This window comes from Erpetoichthys calabaricus, chromosome 16 (assembly GCF_900747795.2).
Source record: "Erpetoichthys calabaricus chromosome 16, fErpCal1.3, whole genome shotgun sequence".
In the NCBI taxonomy this organism is placed as follows: domain Eukaryota; kingdom Metazoa; phylum Chordata; class Cladistia; order Polypteriformes; family Polypteridae; genus Erpetoichthys; species Erpetoichthys calabaricus.
In genome coordinates, this window is record NC_041409.2 from 98,215,357 (window position 1) to 98,233,684 (window position 18,328).

Genomic DNA, 18,328 nt, shown 5'->3' on the forward strand with positions numbered 1-18,328 from the left:
TTCTCAGAGAGACATTTTCACATCCCGCGAGAGGAGAGTTTGTGCCAAGAGATTTAACCACGGAAATAAAAGACAAAGAGTAGAAGACAAAGTAGAACGTTGTAAAGAATTCAAAAACGCTGGCGTGATACACATGCAGAGCAGGTTAGAGATAATGGAAGTACGAAAATTTGAAAGTCTCAATAAAAGGATAGTAAAGATCACATTAGCGCAAACAAACGGAATTTATTACTCGGTGAAATAATGGAACAGTGAAAAGAGATCAAATATATTATTCGGATTTAAACTTTAAGTCGGAGACTTGTAGATCGTTTAATTTGTGTCGCAATCAGGGAGAAGTAGTGGAAGAGGCGTATCCATGAGAATTAAAAGATTTGTTTGGTGAAAGTGAAATCCATAAACGCGAGTGGCAGAGACGTGAAATGGTTGGCACTCAGCACAGACCGGGGGGTTGGCGAGCAAAGCAAGCAGGGGGTGAAGGCCCCTAGTGTGTGTGTATATATATGTATGTATACAGTATATTCATCTATCTACCTATTTATGTATATATTTAAAGAGCTTCTGAAAAGTACCAAATTAGCCCCTGGGGACAAATAAAGTCCTATCTACAGTGTGTATAGTAAAGAATCCCCCCATTTGAAATATTCCCATTTTTTTTTTGCTTTACAGCCTTAAATGTGAACACACAAACTCATATTTCTTCCCAGCTTTACTTACTCAATGCAATATCTATCATCCAAGTGAAAGATCTCACAGCTACAGTTCAGAAAATTTTTTAAAAATCAAAAACAAGAATCCTGAGATTAATAAAGGACCCCCCCCCCCAAATGCAATCAGGTGTCAGTGCCCATCATTCCCATTGCGGTTACTGGCTTCCTCCCACCTGTGATCAGTTGTAATGAGTGTGATTGGTGAAGCTGTTCCTGGTCCATTCATTCCCTTCCTTTGTGGTGCCACTGACAGCACACAACTGACTATGGGTGGCAGGCCACTTTCAGAAGATCTCTGGGATAGAGTTGTGGACGGACATAAGACAGGAGATGGAGACACAAACATCTCAAAGGCTTTATCAATCCCAAGGAGCCCAGTAAAGTCCATCATAAAGAAGTGTTTGGTACTACTAGGACCCTCCAAACTGGATGGAAGAGCAAGGAGGAAACTGGGAAGAGAGGCCACCAAGAGGCCAATGGCCACTTTGAAGGAGTTCCAGGATTTGATGGCACAGAGTGGTCGTTAATGGTGTGCATGTGACAACAATATCACAAGTGCTCCTCCACAATTGTGGCTTGTTCAGGAGGGTCACACTTCTCAAGAAAGGCCACATTCAGGCTCGTTTGAGCTTTCCCAGAATGCACCTTGAAGATTCTGATGCCAAGTGGAAAAAGGTCTTATGGTGACCAAAATTAAACTATTTGGCCTCAATGCCAAACGGTCCACCAATGCAGCTCACCATCCACAACACACCATACCTACAGTAAAGCACGGAGGGGGCAGCATCCCGTCATGGGGGGCCTGGGACTCTAGTTAAGATAGAAGGAAAATTGGATGGGGCAAAATACCATCAAATTCTTGAGGAAAACCTGCCACCCTCATCCAGAAAGTTGAAGATGGGCAGAATGTTCACCTTTCAACACAGCAACAACCCGAAGCACACCGCAAAATTCAGTGGCTGAAGGAGAAAAAAGTGAAGTCCTGGTGTGGCCAGTCAGAGCCCAGACCTAAATCACACTGAAAATCTGTGGAAAGATCTGAAGATAGCACCAGCAATGCTCACCATCCAATGTGAGCGAACTTGAACAGTTAAACTGTAAAGAAGAGTGGGGGGCGAATATCTAGGTGTGCAAAGCTGACAGAGAAGAATCAACAGACTCAGGGCTGTCATTAAAGTAAAAGGGGGGTCAACAAAATGACATTGAGGGGTGATCCTTTATTCATCTCAGTAGGTCTTGTTTTTGATTTTTTATTATTCTTCTGAACTGTAGATGTGATATCTTTCACTTGGATGTTAGAGATGGCATTGAGTAAGTAACGCTGGGAAGAAATATTAGTTTGTGTGTTCACATTTAAGGCTGTAAAGCAAAAAAAAAAAAGGGAATATTTCGAAGGGGGGATTCTTTTCTATTTCCACTGCATATTTATTTACAAGCCTGTCTAAATCTCTGCCTATAATGATCTGTGGTTGCAGCTTCGCCCGAGAACGCCGGTGTCGTTTCTGTCGCCTGACCTTGTCATTGCGGTGTCCTCATACAATCCAGCGAGGTCACTGAGGTCACCTGTGCTGCTCCCACCCCGGCCACAGGCGGTTCCTCTCACGTTGGCTCTCAATCCCCGCCATCCCCACCTACTCCGTCTGTGTGGTGTTTAGAAAAGCGACAGAATATCCCAGGCAGACTAACACAAACTATCTGGAGGAAGGTGACAGTGTGCCAGGTACTTCCTCCGATGTGAGTGGAGCCTATATAATATCTGAACTCGGCAGTAGTTTTCAAATTAAACTGTGCTGCCCCCACATCGAACTGAAACTCCGAGCTATTAAATAAATACCGGCGCCTGTCTTAGCTGTGCATTTGTATCACAGCGCTAATCATACACTCGTAAGGCGGGATTGTTTCCTATTGTAAGGGCGGGCATTAAGTCAGTCCACGTTTCCGGAGCATTGCTCTTCCGTTACGTGGAGACTCAAGCGCATGCGCAGACATATACACAAAGGCGTGGCCGATCCGCCTCTAGAGGCGGGCTGTTTAAAGAGCCGACATCCTACATCGTGCAACTGATTGGCTAAAAGAGTGGTAAGACGGAAGCGCCTGAGCTCAACGCAAGCACGGGAACTTGGTGCTTGAGGAAGACAACGACGCTGAAAGTTGCGATCATGGGGTTGCGTTCGGCTTGGAAGCAGATGTCATGGCTGTACTACCAGTACCTACTGATCACCGCGCTCTACATGCTCGAGCCCTGGGAGCGGACCGTCTTCAGTATCCTTTTTACTCTGAGCGCTTGGGTCTGTGGCGGGGAATGAGACTTAACCGGACAGACCGTTATCGGGTTTAGAGTAGGACAGGGGTGGTCGGGGCTCGAATTTATATGTGGGTGGGTTTCTAACCCGATTCGGGGACATATTAGCCCTAGAAAGCCGAGTATTCCGTATGTGTACGAAAGTGGGCGCGGTTTGTCTGTTTTAACTGTGCAATGTGCGAAAGGCCTCGGGTTGGGCATTTTAGGGTGCGGTAATTCACGGAAAGAGTCGAGCGCAACAGTTGGCAGTAGCGATTAATGCCGACCGAGCGTTGTTAGCGAGCGACCCTCCCGGCGTTAGTTACGTTTAATTTGAGTTGCACAATGTGGGATCCTAAGAGCAGGTGAGTGTAAAGCGTAGTTTGCCGAAAATGCAACAAGTGGCGTAAGAGGTGGGCGCATAAAAGAAGGTCGATGGCCGCTTTGCAGACACACCGCTGCAGGCGTGACTCCATTCAAAGGTAGCGCGGATCAAAGTCCGTGTAGGAAGGTAGGGGGCGTTCAGTGGCTCTTTGGTAGACGCCGTACAAGACGAATCTAACGCGGCCGAGTCGCTTTTCAGAGTTGGACTGCTTTTTAAGAGCACCCGCTTAATAAAGGATCGTGTTGCGTTCAAGACGATAGACGCGGATCTTCTTTCATTGTGCACAAAGGGAAAAACTGCATCTTTTACATTTAACACGCCGAGCAGAGTATTTGCTTTCGTTTAAATAATAGCCAATTAGGTACCATTCAGCTGGGAAACTGCAGCCAACGAGCCTTTACTTTGCACTTGACAGTTAAAGATCACTCGCAGGTTACCTCCGGTGAAGAGATTTTCTTGGGCTTTTTATGTGAAACCTGATGATTTCAATATGCGATTATTTTGTCAGACATTGTGTAACATAAGACATTACTAAACAGTAAAACTGAAATACTGGGTTTAAAAATGTACACACCAGACATAAAACTGTTTACTGTTAACTGACTTGTGTGAGATAATTCCCACTGAACCCCCAGAGCGATTTCGGTTCAAGATTCCAAATAATCAGAAATAAAATCGTATTTGTTCCTGCTTAACTGAAACGTTGAACAGTGACCTCATCTTGCTTCAAACGGGCCGTTTCCTGCTGAAGAGAACAGGTTCTCAGGTGGCACTGATGTCACAAGTGTGTTGTGGGTGGGTGTGTGTGTATACAGTATATATTTATCTATAATCTGCTGTTATTACACCCTCTAAAGTATTACTTGGACAATTTTAAACAATGTGAAATAATACAAATGAGTCAAGAAATCATTAAGTGTACCAAATTGTATTCAAAGTTTTGATTCATCAAAGTAGCCTGCACCTACTACAGATAGAACAGCCACACTGTTTCATCCCTTGTGATTCGGAGTGACAGTCCCCAACTTGGCATCCAGCAAAAGAACCTCAGACCCTCACACCACCTCCTCCGTGTTTGACAGTCTGCAGTGGTCCACAGCCGGTATTGTGTCCTTTAAGGAATGGCTTTCTTCCTGCCACTTGCCCTGTCAAACCTGCAGCACAAAGTCTCCTCTTCACAGGACGTCCTTTGCTTTTTGCCGACCTGCACTGTTAGGCACCTTACAACACAAGAGCTTATCACGCAAGCTGGTGACCCTCAGAAACTTGTCTTCTGATTGTCTTGTGACTTTGGCTCTGTCGGCTCTCTTCCTATCAGAGTTTCTTCCGTTTGCCAGTTGGATTGTTTAGGACACCACTGGACTCGCCAACACTTGGATTTTTTTGCAATTTCTCAAAATGAAAGGCCTACTCTTCTAATGGTAATAATGCCATTTTCATTTTCTCTCCATTTGTTAATTGCTAGTTTTCTTGCCATTCTACAGTTTCATATTGTCCAAGTTGTACTTCAGAGGTTGTAGTAACAGCCTATCAACTCTGCTTTAACTCTTTTAGGGATTTTTTTTTTTTTTGTTTTCTCCCAGGGCTGAATATTTTTCCAAAAACTAACTTTTTTTTTTTTTTTTAAAAAGAACACTAAGCAATGGTTTAATATAGCAAATCAACAAAAAATTTACTTTTGACAAATGTTCACCATTGTAGGTCATTCATTGCTTTTCGGCTGATTAAGTCTGAAGAAAAACTGAAGTATTCTAAATGTTGACTTTTAGTGTATTAATGTGTATGTATACACTCTGTCTGTCTCTGTGTGTGTGTGTGTGTGTGTGTGTGTATACAGTGCATCCAGAAAGTATTCCCAGCGCTTCATCACTTTCTCCACATTTTGTTATGTTACAGCCTTATTCCAAAGTGGATTAAATTAATTTTTTTCCTCAGAATTCTACACACAACACCCCATAATGACAACGTGAAAAAAGTTTACTTGAGGTTTTTGCAAATTTATTAAAAATAAAAAAAACTGAGAAATCCCATGTCCATAAGTATTCACAGCCTTTGCTCAATACTTTGTCGATGCCCCTTTGGCAGCAATTCCAGCCTCAAGTCTTGTTGAATATGATGCCACAACCTTGGCACACCTATCCTTGGCCAGTGTCGCCGATTCCTCTTTGCAGCACCTCTCAAGCTCCATCAGGTTGGATGGGAAGCGTCGGTGCACAGCCATTTTAAGATCTCTCCAGAGATGTTCGATCGGATTCAAGTCTGGGCTCTGGCTGGGCCACTCAAGGACATTCACAGAGTTGTCCTGAAGCCACTCCTTTGATATCTTGACTGTGTGCTTAGGGTCGTTGTCCTGCTGAAAGATGAACCGTCGCCCCAGTCTGAGGTCAAGAGCGCTCTGGAGCAGGTTTTCATCCAGGATGTCTCTGTACATTGCTGCAGTCATCTTTCCCTTTATCCTGACTAGTCTCCCAGTCCCTGCTGCTGAAAAACATCCCCACAGCATGATGCTGCCACCACCATGCTTCACTGTAGGGATGGTATTGGCCTGGTGATGAGCGATGCCAGGTTTCCTCCAAACGTGACGCCTGGCATTCACACCAAAGAGCTCAATCTTTGTCTCATCAGACCAGAGAATTTTCTTTCTCATGGTCTGAGAGTCCTTCAGGTGCCTTTTGTCAAACTCCAGGTGGGCTGCCATGCGCCTTTTACTAAGGAGTGGCTTCCGTCTGGCCACTCTACCATACAGGCCTGATTGGTGGATTGCTGCAGAGATGGTTGTCCTTCTGGAAGGTTCTCCTCTCTCCACAGAGGACCTCTGGAGCTCTGACAGAGTGACCATCGGGTTCTTGGTCACCTCCCTGACTAAGGCCCTTCTCCCCCGATTGCTCAGTTTAGATGGCCGGCCAGCTCTAGGAAGAGTCCTGGTGGTTTCGAACTTCTTCCACTTACGGATGATGATGGAGGCCATTGTGCTCACTGGGACCTTCAAAGCAGCAGAAATTTTTCTGTAACCTTCCCCAGATATGTGCCTCGAGACAATCCTGTCTCGGAGGTCTACAGACAATTCCTTTGACTTCATGCTTGGTTTGTGCTCTGACATGAACTGTCAACTGTGGGACCTTCTATAGACAGGTGTGTGCCTTTCCAAATCATGTCCAATCAACTGAATTTACCACAGGTGGACTCCAATGAAGCTGCAGAAACATCTCAAGGAAGATCAGGGGAAACAGGATGGATCCTGAGCTCAATTTTGAGCTTCATGGCAAAGGCTGTGAATACTTGTGTACATGTGCTTTCTCAGTTTGTTTATTTTCAATAAATTTGCAAAAACCTCAAGTAAAGTTTTTTCACATTGTCATTATGGGGTGTTGTGTGTAGAATTCTGAGGAAAAAAATGAATTGAATCCATTTTGGAATAAGGCTGTAACATAACAAAATGTGGAGAAAGTGATGCGCTGTGAATACTTTGCGGATGCACTGTATGTGTGTATATATATATAATATGTATGTGTGTGTATATGTATATATATATATATATATATATATATAAATAATATTCCTCTGAGGAGTAAAGTGAGGCGATGCTACTGAGAAAGGAGTTTAAAGGGTAGTTTGTTCTAACTTTCTAGGAATTTCAGGTCCTCCTATCCCTCAAAACGATTACTTTCAACTCCTAGAATTTTCAAATCTTAACAACTTATTCCTCAGCCCCCCTTGACCCACAGTTTGTGGAGCGCTGCTCTAACGTACTGCTGACTCTTTTTGTTCACTATCTTAAGTAGTATTTTCAAAACCCACTTCTTCCAGTTCCTGTGTGCTGGAGCTTTAACTGGCACCACCGGGCACATCGAGGGGCTCCAGTCCATGGTAGGACCCCCTCATGCACACTCCCACAGGTCAGCGTATCTCAAACTCAAGTTAACCTAAAAAAACAACAAAAGGTGTACCTGGAGCAAAGCTTGTGTAGACACTTGAGAGAATTTGCACACTTGACACAGCTGGCATTCAGGCACCGGATCTGTGAAGCTGCAGTGCATTTCGTTGTTTCACAATGTCATCCTAAATTTAAACACACAAAAATAAATTAGTAGTACCAATTTCAGGAATAAGGGAGATGTGCTGAGCTGCACTAACTACAGGGGTATAAAGTTGATGAGCCACACCGTGAAGATATGGGGATGAGTGATGGATGCTAAACTGAGAGGAGAGGTGGGGATCTGTGAGCAGCAATGTGGTTTCATGGCAGGAAAGAGTCCTGCAGAAGAGAGAATTTGCTTTACGGGTGTAGAGAAGGTCAGAATGAATTGCATTGGGTGTTTGTGGACTTGGAGAAAGCGTATGATGGGTTGCCAAGAGAGAAGTCGTGGTGCTGTATGATGAAGTCGGGAGTAGCAAAGAAGTATGTGAGGATGGTGCATAATACGCATGAAGACCCTGTGACTGTGACGAGGTGTGCAGTAATGACAGCCTGCTCCAAGGTGACAGTGGGACTACATCAAGGATCAGCTCTGAGCTCTTTCCTGTATGCAGTGGTGATGGACACGTTGACAGATGAGATTAGACAGGAGTCTCCATGGACTGTGATATTCGAGGATGACATTGTGATCTGTAGTGAGAGCAGACAGCAGGTTGAGATGAACCTGGTGAGGTGGAGGTATGCACTGCAGATTAGGGGAACGAGAGTCATGAGGAGAGGAAGAGTACATGTGCATGAAGGAGAGGGAAGGGTGCCACTGCAAGGAGCAGAGGTGGTGAAGGTAGATGAGTTTAAACACTTGGGTTCAACAGTCCAAAGCAATGAAGAGTGCAGCACAGAGGTGAGGAAGAGCGTGCAGACAGGGTGGACTGGGTGGAGAAGGGTGGCAGGAGTGATTTGTGATAGGAGAGTACCTGCAAGAGGGAAAGGGAAGGTCTATAAAATGGTAGTGAGACCAGCTCTGTTGTATCAGTTGAAGTCAAAAAGAAGGGAGGCAGAGCTGGAGGTGGAGAAGTTGAAGATGCCACAATTTTCACTTGGAGTAATGAGGGTACACAGGTATGACAGTTTGGTGACCAAGTGAGAGGAGAGATTGAGATAGTGTGGACACGTGCAGAGGAGAGATGAGGGGTACATCAGGAAAAGAACAGTGAGGATGGAACCACCGGGCAAGAGGAAGTTCAAAGAGAAAGTTTAAGAATGTGGTGAAGGAGGACATGAATGCAGTCTGTGTGACAAAAAATGATATGGAGACTGATCGTCCAATGTGACGACCCCTGTATAGGAGCAGCTGAAAGAAGAAGAAATAAGAAAGTATAAATTAGAATATCATTATAAAGGTCATGCAATCTGTAACGTTAAACCATTTTCCAATTAAAATAGCATTTCCCAGTGGAAGAAGTACAGCCTTAAGACTAAAGTACAACATAAATTGCGTTACCAGTAATCGCTCATTGGCGACAAGTCTCCTAAAAGTAGGGGCTTAGTAACGTGTGGTATGTGAACTTGAGAATCGCGGGACTCCGCATTAAAAGTGGCATTTAAATGAGAAGAGAAGTTTTGCTTTCAGCTGTGTTTTTCTATAAAATGAAAGTGGTCTTCCATCTGTTTTGAAATCCAAACCGCCCAGGTGTGTGTGTGTGTGTCACAGGGGCCGGCCGGAGTCTTTCTCGTCAGCATTGGGTCAAGTCGATTAGAGCAGCGGTACCCAACCACCAGGCCACACACAGAATAAAAAACGTTTTATTTCCATTGTATTGACTGTCGGAGTCTGCAGGGTGTTTTATTTTGAAAATGACCCGATCATCTCAGTAGAACGGTGACTGTGTTCGGGTGTTTATGGACTTCGACAGCCACTGTAATTAAGGAAGTAGGAGGGTCGGCTTTAAAAAAAAACACAAAACTATTCATTACTTTCAATAACTGTAACCACACATCATTCAACAGACTCCCCGTCAGGGCAATCTTAACACATGGGCATGCCGGGCAGTTACCCACGAGCATAGGGGCCCCATGCTAATCCATGTATGCTGTGACGTGCTGAATGGTTGTGTAGGGCCACTGCTTTGCCTGGGGGGCCTATAATGCTGTTAAGATATAATAATAATAACAATTCATTACATTTATATAGCGCTTTTCTCAGTACTCCAAGCACTATCCACACAGGGAGGAACCGGGAAGCGAACCCACAATCTTCCACAGTCTCCTTACTGCAAAGCAGCAGCACTAGCACTGCGCCACCTGTGAGGATGGCCCTGCTCTCCATCACTCCGTCTGTGTCTCTTTTCCACACTTCTCTCTGTTCCAGTTTAATAAACCTCTCTGGAGAGCATCTTTGAAAAAGAGGAAACGCCCAATGAGGAGACAGCAGAAGACTCTTAAGACAAAAAGAAAGCTGGATTTAAACAAAAAATACCAGGAGTCCTACTTAAATTACGGGTCTGTCGCGCCAGGCGATTCACCTGCCTGCTCCGTATAGTAAGTGTCGACTAGCTATCCAGTGAGGCCCAGAATCCTTCAAAACTGCTCCGCCACAGAGAGACCATGCACCCTGTGTGAAAAGAAAAGCCACTTTATTTTGCTTTATTATACGCATGCAATGGCTGATCCGTGGAAAATTGTCTTGCATGTGACCGGTCCGTTGTGCAAAAAAGGTTGGGGAACCGCTGTATTAGAGGGTACACGTGCATTGATTTAGGAGGGTACCAACAGAGAGTAGCAAATTATCCTCGCAGTAAAGTTTGGTTTTTAAATCATCATGGAGCAGAGACCGCAATGGAAATCTGCACTTATTCATTCTGATCAGACATTTACCCAAAGTGAATTGCAGTACAAAGATGTAGCTCCCGGCTAACGTAATCCAGTGAAATCTGAAATCTCAATGTTGTGATATGCATTCCAACACTTTAGGGTGACACAAGGGGATGTGCTCTGAAAGGGTGGAATGCTGTCTCACATGTTGTTCTCGCCTTGTGTCCCTCATTCTCCAGTTGATGATTTCTGAAGATGTTATGCCAAAGACCAGGCGGTACCAAGTGTAGTAGCATAAGCGTGACATACTGTACTAGAAAACGCATGGCCCTCTGGTACTCCCAAGATTGAGGTTCCAGACTCGGTGGTGCATGAATACCGTCGGGTTGCCATGCCACATGTGCTTGATGGGCAGCAGATGCTGGAGTTGGTGTTCTTCTTCCTATGCAATTTGCTTCCCACTCAGCAACCATGTCATCTTCTCGATCGTTTTGCCTGTGCAGTTTGACGTGCAAAACATCCAAATCCCGTTAACTTTCTGAAGCTTTCATTCTTCTTCTTTCATATCCTGTAATCATCTCCTGCAGTTTGGCTCATGCACTGCATATCCAACCCTAGTGGTTCACAAGTGCCAGCAGGGTGTGCACAGCGAAAGACAAAGCAGTCCTCCTCCTCCTCCTCCTCCTATTTATATAATTGTTGTATTCCGGTTAGCACATCCAGCCCCAGTGGTCTGCAAATACCAGCAGGTTGTATGCAAGGGAAGGCAGGGAAGTCAAGTCGTCATCGACTTCTTTCTATCACGTAATCCGCTTCACCGTCGGCAGATATCACTCTGGTTCGGTTCCTGTCCACAGTGCCCCATGTCTGTGCCATTAGTCATGTCCTGTCAGTCACAGCGTGTGGACGCGACACCACTTGCTGTGAAATGGCTCTGAATACCCAATTACATGGCTGAGGTAGCCTGCACCTCCAATTTACGGGGCGTATTCTTTGTATCACATAAGATCTCGAAGGTGCAACACCCAGTGGTTTATGTGAAAGGCGGACAACTCTTAATATTGTGTGTGTTCGGAAAAGGCACCCCTCACATTTCACCCCCAACAGTTCACCTCCCACACTTAGCCCCTCGCATTTCGCCTTCCACAATTTGCCCCCTGTACATAATGAGTAGGTTACAGAAATGTAAATAATGCACCTAACTTTTTTTTATATCTTCTAATTTTATTTTGGTTTAATAAATGCAAAAGTTAAAATTGCCAAAAAATTAACCAAATGCTTGAAATATAATTAAACTTAAAAATATACTTGAAATTAAAGGTTAACAAAAAGCATATGAAATATATTTAAGTAGTGCTCATTAAGATGATTGTTGTTTCAGTCCCATTTTCAGTTTAGACTCCAGGCCAATTGCAGCCAGCTACCGCTATATGTTAGTCACGTTATCTCTGTAGTCGAAACAAATTAACATTTTAAAATAAAAGAAATTAACAAAATCATTGTTTAAAACTCAAAGTTGTATGCAATGCCTCTAAGGTAATCGGTCACATTACGATTTTAAAAATCTTGGACTGTTCCTTTGATTTTAGAAGAAATTGGAGCACACTTTTTGTTTCTTTGATTGCCTGAATTACCGAAAACAGGTTGTGTCATTTCGAAATTGTGCAGCCCTCGTCGTAGTCGGACGGTGAAAACGGCAAACACGAGCTGCGTTAACAGCTGTAGTGTGCTCGGACACGTCAAACTGAGAAACAGTACTGACAAAAAAAAACACACGAAATCCAGTAACTTTAATTCTGTAGAATGCTATTTTAATATTTAAAATAAAATCAAAATAAAAAGAGAAATATGTGTGGTGGTCATTTTTTAAAAAGTTGAAATGATCCAGGTAGGTGATAAGGAAAATATCTGGGGCGAAGTGTTGGGGGCAACTTTTCTGGATCCCTATGCATTATATATGTGTGTGTGTGTGTGTGTGTGTATATCCCTCTCTCTCTATATAAAATCCAGCGTCTATCTGTCTGTCCACTTTTCATGAGAGAACTACTTAACGGATTTCGATCGTTTTTTTTTTTTTTCTTTCTATAATTTGCTTGAACATTCCGGTTGATTTTTGCGACTTCTCTCATTGCACTATGTATCATAGCTCGCTTGTTGGAGCGATACATACGCACTAATCCGAGACGGCGGGGGGGACGGGGGGGGACGGGTGCATGACATCAGGAGTGGGGAGCCGGTCTACCTCTGGCCACGTTTTGGAGTGTACCTCGCCTCCGCTTAGCTAGCGATTACGTTTTTGTTTACTGATTTTTAAAGCTTGTCCTGTTTCACTACTACGTGGGCGGAGCCGTGGGAAATGGCTACTGTGTGTACAGTATATAATGTGTTGTGTGTGTGTGTTTGTATGTCTGTCTGCTTTTCACGTGAGAACTACTGAACGGATTTAGATTTTTTTTTTCTTTCTAGAATTTGCTTGAACATTCCAGTTGATTTTGCGACTTCTCTCATCGCGCTAAGAATCACAGTGTGCTAGGAACAATATATTCACACTAATCCGAGACAGAGGCTGCGTGACGTCAGGAGTGGGAAGCTGGGCGGGACCCTCCTTACTGTCTTGTTTCACTATTACACGGGCAAAGCCGTGGGGGGCGGCTAATATAGATATATAAATGATTGTACTGTGTTCACATTTTAGTTAAATGTTAAACTCTGAAAACAAATGGAAAGACAAATGACTCTGAAAAGGCTCAGCTTACTGCCTTCTTGCAGGTTTCCTTAACGCCGACCTTCAGATTCCCTGCTGATCTCTGTGGCTGGCATGGCTGTGTACACGGGTTACGTATTCATGCCGCAGCACATCATGGCGATACTGCACTATTTTGAAATTGTCCAGTGATGGATGGTGAAAGTGCCTTCACTCAGACATGGACGGATTTCCGCAGACTCCGAGACTGTCTGTCTGTACTTCCGTGGAACTGTTGTCTGCCACCGGCAGGAGAGCTGCACCTTGTCAATTTATTTATTATTCCAGTTGGAGGTGGACCAGCGTGTCGCTCACTTTATAGCTGTTCTTATCCTTGTCTTTTGTATGGCGCCACTTTTGTTTTTTGTTTTTTGTTTTTTTTTTTTTTCTTTTAATCTCTGATGTTGGTTCTGTGTTTCAACTTTTGAAGCTTTCTACAGTGAAAGGTTTGTAGTAATTTATCTGCCTGCCAGTGAAATCATTTTTAAATTTGTTTTATTTTAATACTTTTTGTTTTTTTTTTTTTTTGTTTTTTTGTAACTTGTGTCGATTGTTACCAGTTTGTTTAGGAACTTCAGATGGGAAACAATAATTTTCTACTTTGTAATTAGATTCTTGACTACAGACCGACAAATGTGCATATTTTTATGTGTTATTTTTAATACCATAAAAGTTGTGCTGCTGTCTATTTGTTAGACGTACACATAATCTGTATCTCAGGTGTTATATTTTTGCTGTACTACCATTGCTAAAAAATATAATCCTTAAAAACCCGACTTGTGTTTGTGGCTTATTTTTTTTTAGGCTCCCGATTCTTCCAGCATTTTGCTGAAGTAGTGCGTCAGGTGCTGGAAACGACTCTTGAAACTGAGCTTCTTGGCTTTTCTTTCTCGGAGTTTGTGCCTGTTTGAGATGGTAAAGAAAGGATGAATCTGTTAATGTCGGACTGCGTTCTGCCCTCCTGTTTATGGGCAGCGGCTTGCACTAGTTGGTAGTTATTTAAGTCATCTTCTTGTATAATACGCTACCATGGCTGTCTGTCTGTCTGTCCAGAATTTTAAATCACTTGTAGCTCGCAAACCGTTTGACCGATTGACCTGAAATTTGGTACACTATGTGACCTCTACCGTCCACTTTCGGAGTGATGATTGACCTCCAAGGTTATTCCTCTTTTTATCTTATTGTAGAATAAACTCTCGGCAGCGGCCAGCAGGGCTGTTGTGCAGCGCGTACATATGGGCGCCGTTCTCATCCCTACCACCTTCACCATCACTTCCTCTACCTCTTCATATCTTAATTCATTCTTAAGGCAGATGGAAGACTGAAGTGCCATCTTAAGTGAAAAATTAAGGAAAACTGTACTAAGTAATTGCAACACAAACAGTGACTTAATCAGTTTTAATGTGAAAAGATGCCAACGTAAGAAGAGAAGAAGCGGGCTGCTAGTGTGGAGAGAAGAAGAGCTGCTCAGGAAGCAACAAGCGCATCAACCTCTGAGCAAACGAATGATAAACATACAGAGAAAGAGGAGGAAAACTAGGAATGTGCAAGTCAAGTGGATTCACTTCACATTATCATGCAGTGTACCGTTACTGATATTAAATATTTGCCTATATATTGGTGAAGGGGTCGGCAGCCTTTTCAACGATTTTCGATGGTACTCTGAATTGAAATCTAGTAAAAAAAATTATATTTTAATTACAGTGCAAGTGTTCGCGCCCTCACCTACGTTTTGCTTATGCGACTCACATGTAAGTGGAGGCTGTGGTACATTAAAACAAACTTCTTGTGTTGTAATTAAAATGTAAGAACATGTGTTCGTACTCCGCGTCCCCACCTACGTTTTGCACATTCGACTTGCATGTAAAGGGAAACCATGTGTTCAGTGCAGGCCGTGGTACATTAAAACGAACCTCTTGTTGTTGTTAATATACTATAAGACAAACACTTGACGTTCCCTCTTTTCAAGACTTTTGCATGCGTGAATATGGATTTGTACAACAAAAGGATCGTGCTGTGAAAGTGTCGTGTGTCGAATGTCAAGTGTACAAAGACTTTATCGAACTAAACATCCGGCCACGTTTAAAAACTCTGAGTAAAGTGAAGCTATATAAAGGGCCGTTTCTGGCTTTAAGAAACAAACTACAGTAATCCCTCATCTATCGCGGGGGTTACGTTCCAGAGCCCCCCGCGATAGGTGAAAATCCGCGAAGTAGATACCTATATTTATTTTATTATTTATACATATTTTAAGGCTTTATAAACCCTTCCCACACTCTTATAAACCTTTCTCACTCTCTTGTTAACCTTTCCCCACTCTTATAAACACTTCCTATGCTCTTAAACACTTCAGACCAACACTGCACGCAGCGATCAGACGTAGATGTGTCTGCACTCGCTTTGTGAAGGGGGGCAGCTGAACTCTCAGCAGAGCAGAAATGGACTTTGTGCTGCTTCTGCCAAAATGCCTGCTTGTCGCTCTGCGCGTTCAGAAGGAGGAGGAGGAGTGTGTGTGTGTGACTGCTGAATTCACGTTCGCTCAAACCCCCCCTACCCGGAGGTGCACGCTCCTGCCACTTCGCATTGTCAAGGGGGGGGGAGCTGAATGAATGCTAAGGAGAAGTGGACTTTGTGCTGGCTTTGTGCTGCTTGTCGCTCTGCGTGTCAATAATTAAAAGCCTGTACATCACCTATTTTCCTGTCTCACTGTCTTGTCTTGCGTGAAGTTAAAATGTTTTATAATAGTGAGATGTTACTCATGATATGTGGATGTCGGGCTAAGGATATATGTGTTAAAGTGTGTTTTATAAGTTTACATGTGTTTGAAGCATGTGGGATGGGTATTTTTAGGCTTAAACTATAAAAATGTTTATTTATATGGTCTTTCTATATCGCGGATTTTCTCCTGTTGCTGATGGGTCTGGAACATAACTTCCGCGATAGGCGGGCAATCACTTGTATTTAAAAACCCGCGAAGTCGTGAATCCGCGAAAAGTGAACCGCGAAGTAGCGAGGGAATATTGTACTTATTTTAGTCAAATAGTTGCAACCAAAAATAAAGCGAATGCAGTTATAAAAAATTTTGACATATGATCCTGTGTCATATTAAAATATTGAATGAGCAGTAATATAAGATAAAGCCATTATAACTGGACCCATTTTGATACCTTTTATAACAAAATTGGTAGAATCATGTTGGCACGCGGAATAACATTGTAACACAGGTTCGGCACGACACCGCTGAAAGGCTGCCGACCCCTGTATTAGTGTATGGGAGGTTCTTGTAGCCCCCACAAGTTGAATTGGGGTATTCTCACTATTTCTTGTCCCTCTGATTACAGAAAAGTCTCAGTTAGTGACCTGACTTGCCGAGAGTAAGGAGTGGAGGGCACACGGTTTTAAACTGCGCCTTAACGTGCCCTATAGCATGAAAGTTAACGTGCTGTATTGAACGATCGGTGCCATAAGTTTAGAGCGTACTGAAGGTGACGTAAAGCATCTTTTAAGTATAAAAACAACTGAAGTTTGACAAGAAAAGCTTAAGTTTAGAGAAGAGACTCTCTTATTCTACGTGTGTAACCTTTTTTTCTTTCTTCTTGCCTTGACTTTTCACGAAATCTTTTAAAACGAACTGCTGGACTGAGGGATTTCTTTTGACCCGTGCTTGATCCTGCTGTCGTGTCGTACAGTATGGCCAGCTAGATCACCAAATGGGCTGCAAAACTAATAAAATGTTGTCCAGGGCCACCCCTTGCAGGATCATCTATCAAGTTTTAGTTTCCGGAGCGTTCTCCGTGGCTAAATGTTTTCTTTCATGCCACTTTCTCAATTTGTAACTAATCGCCACGACTAATGGAACGTGCTTTTTTTCTTAATTTGAAAATATTTGCTTTTTAATTGTTTCTTTCTTTCTTTCTTCCTTGACTAGTTAAAGAAGCGTTTGTTAAACTATCAGTCGCTCGTGAGGCATCTCTGATTGGGCTGTGCTGAGTCGTGAAATACGATTGAAGCGAATGAGAGATGGTCGTGAAAGGTTTGCGGGGAGAGCCTTGCAATAAGTTGCTGCTTGTATGGTTGAAACAAAACCCACTGGATGGCATTCATCATTGAAAGTGTGGGGAACGAAGGGAAAGCTTAAAATCATACTAAATGGGTTACATTTTACAAGACAGTTGTCGAGTATTGATCCGCGCCTTCCGTGTATCTGACGTAGGTTTGTGACAACAAAGGGGATCTGGAAATAATTTTGATCGCATATTGCTGGTACTGTTTTTTTCTTATGGCAAGGATACGTTTTTCTATTCGCTTGTGTGAGTTCTCGCATAAATACGGAAGTCAATCGGAATTAAACCAGCCACATGGCATGACATGTTTACTGTGATTTGGTCTGTTAGGAGGAAACCACAGCCCCCCGGAGGTAGAAGGTTGTTGCAGAGGAAGACTAAGCTGCTGAGCTGTGGCACCACAACAGTTGATCTATTTTTGAAATGGCTGAATCTAATTAATATAGGTGTTCTTTATTAAATAAATGACCCATATAAACTGTTTTACAGTGTGTAATCATAGGACACGGAGCAATAATCGACAACTGGACGTATTGGTTTTTAAAGATTTTCCTCCATGCCCCATTGACTACAATGTAAAGCACCAGTGTGGTCAAGAAGTTTCTGTAAATTTTAAATATAAATGAACTAGTCATTAAGCCCGTTACAATAACGGGCGCTAGAATAGTAGTGCATAAACATTAGTTGGAACAGTCTATATTAAATGGCAAAGGACCGTCTATTTTCTGTTACAATAATACTGGCTTGTATTTGTCTGTAATATGCGTCACTGTATTGTGTGCCTGTAATTTTCTCTCACAGTAATACATCTCTCCAGCAAGTATTTTAAACCGTGCTGGCGTGCAACTGATTATTGTCTGTATGGCGACTCCCCAGCAACGGATTTTATGTGCGCGAAAATAAATCTACTTTTAAAAGTCATCCTATTGTAATATCATGAAAATTCGTATATTTAGGAAAACACTTTCCACTTTACCGGGCCAAGTTTGTTAATCGCAAATCTGACATCCTCAGAGTGAACGCTTGCACAACAACAAACACCAATCCCACCTCTTTGGGGAAGCCGGTCTCCGCGTCTCAGTACCCGATTGGATTTTTTGTGCGTTTATGTTTTAGGTCTTACCTCATTTACCGAAATCCGATTGGATCGGCCGTGCGATATTTTATAGGTCCCGCCCTCTCTGTCTTGAGTGACGCGTCAGGCGGCCTTTGAAGCATCTGTTTTGAAGCATCGCACCGCGCCCCGCGCACTTCACCAGAAGACACGCACACAGGGGTTTTATTAAAGAGGATAAAACAGTTTTGTATGGTAAGTGCATACATAGCATGTTTGTGAAGAAGGTTTGGATTTGAAGTTATTACTAGGGGGCTCCACTCCCTGCTCACTTCGCTCGCCAACCCCCGAGTTTGGTTAACCG

The 18,328-nt window shown here is 43.2% G+C and overlaps 2 protein-coding genes across 3 annotated transcripts in view; both read left to right on the plus strand.

Moving 5' to 3' along the window:
- Positions 1 to 18,328, plus strand: part of egln3 (egl-9 family hypoxia-inducible factor 3) — a 526,600-nt gene that overhangs the window by 13,671 nt on the left and 494,601 nt on the right. The gene's annotated exons all lie outside the window — the stretch shown is intronic.
- On the plus strand, positions 2,783 to 13,620 carry LOC127526054 (serine palmitoyltransferase small subunit A). The gene is made up of 2 exons (XM_051920051.1): positions 2,783 to 2,972; positions 12,896 to 13,620. Exons 1-2 carry the CDS (start codon positions 2,870 to 2,872, stop codon positions 12,997 to 12,999), a joined length of 207 nt encoding a protein of 68 aa, XP_051776011.1. The 5' UTR covers positions 2,783 to 2,869; the 3' UTR covers positions 13,000 to 13,620.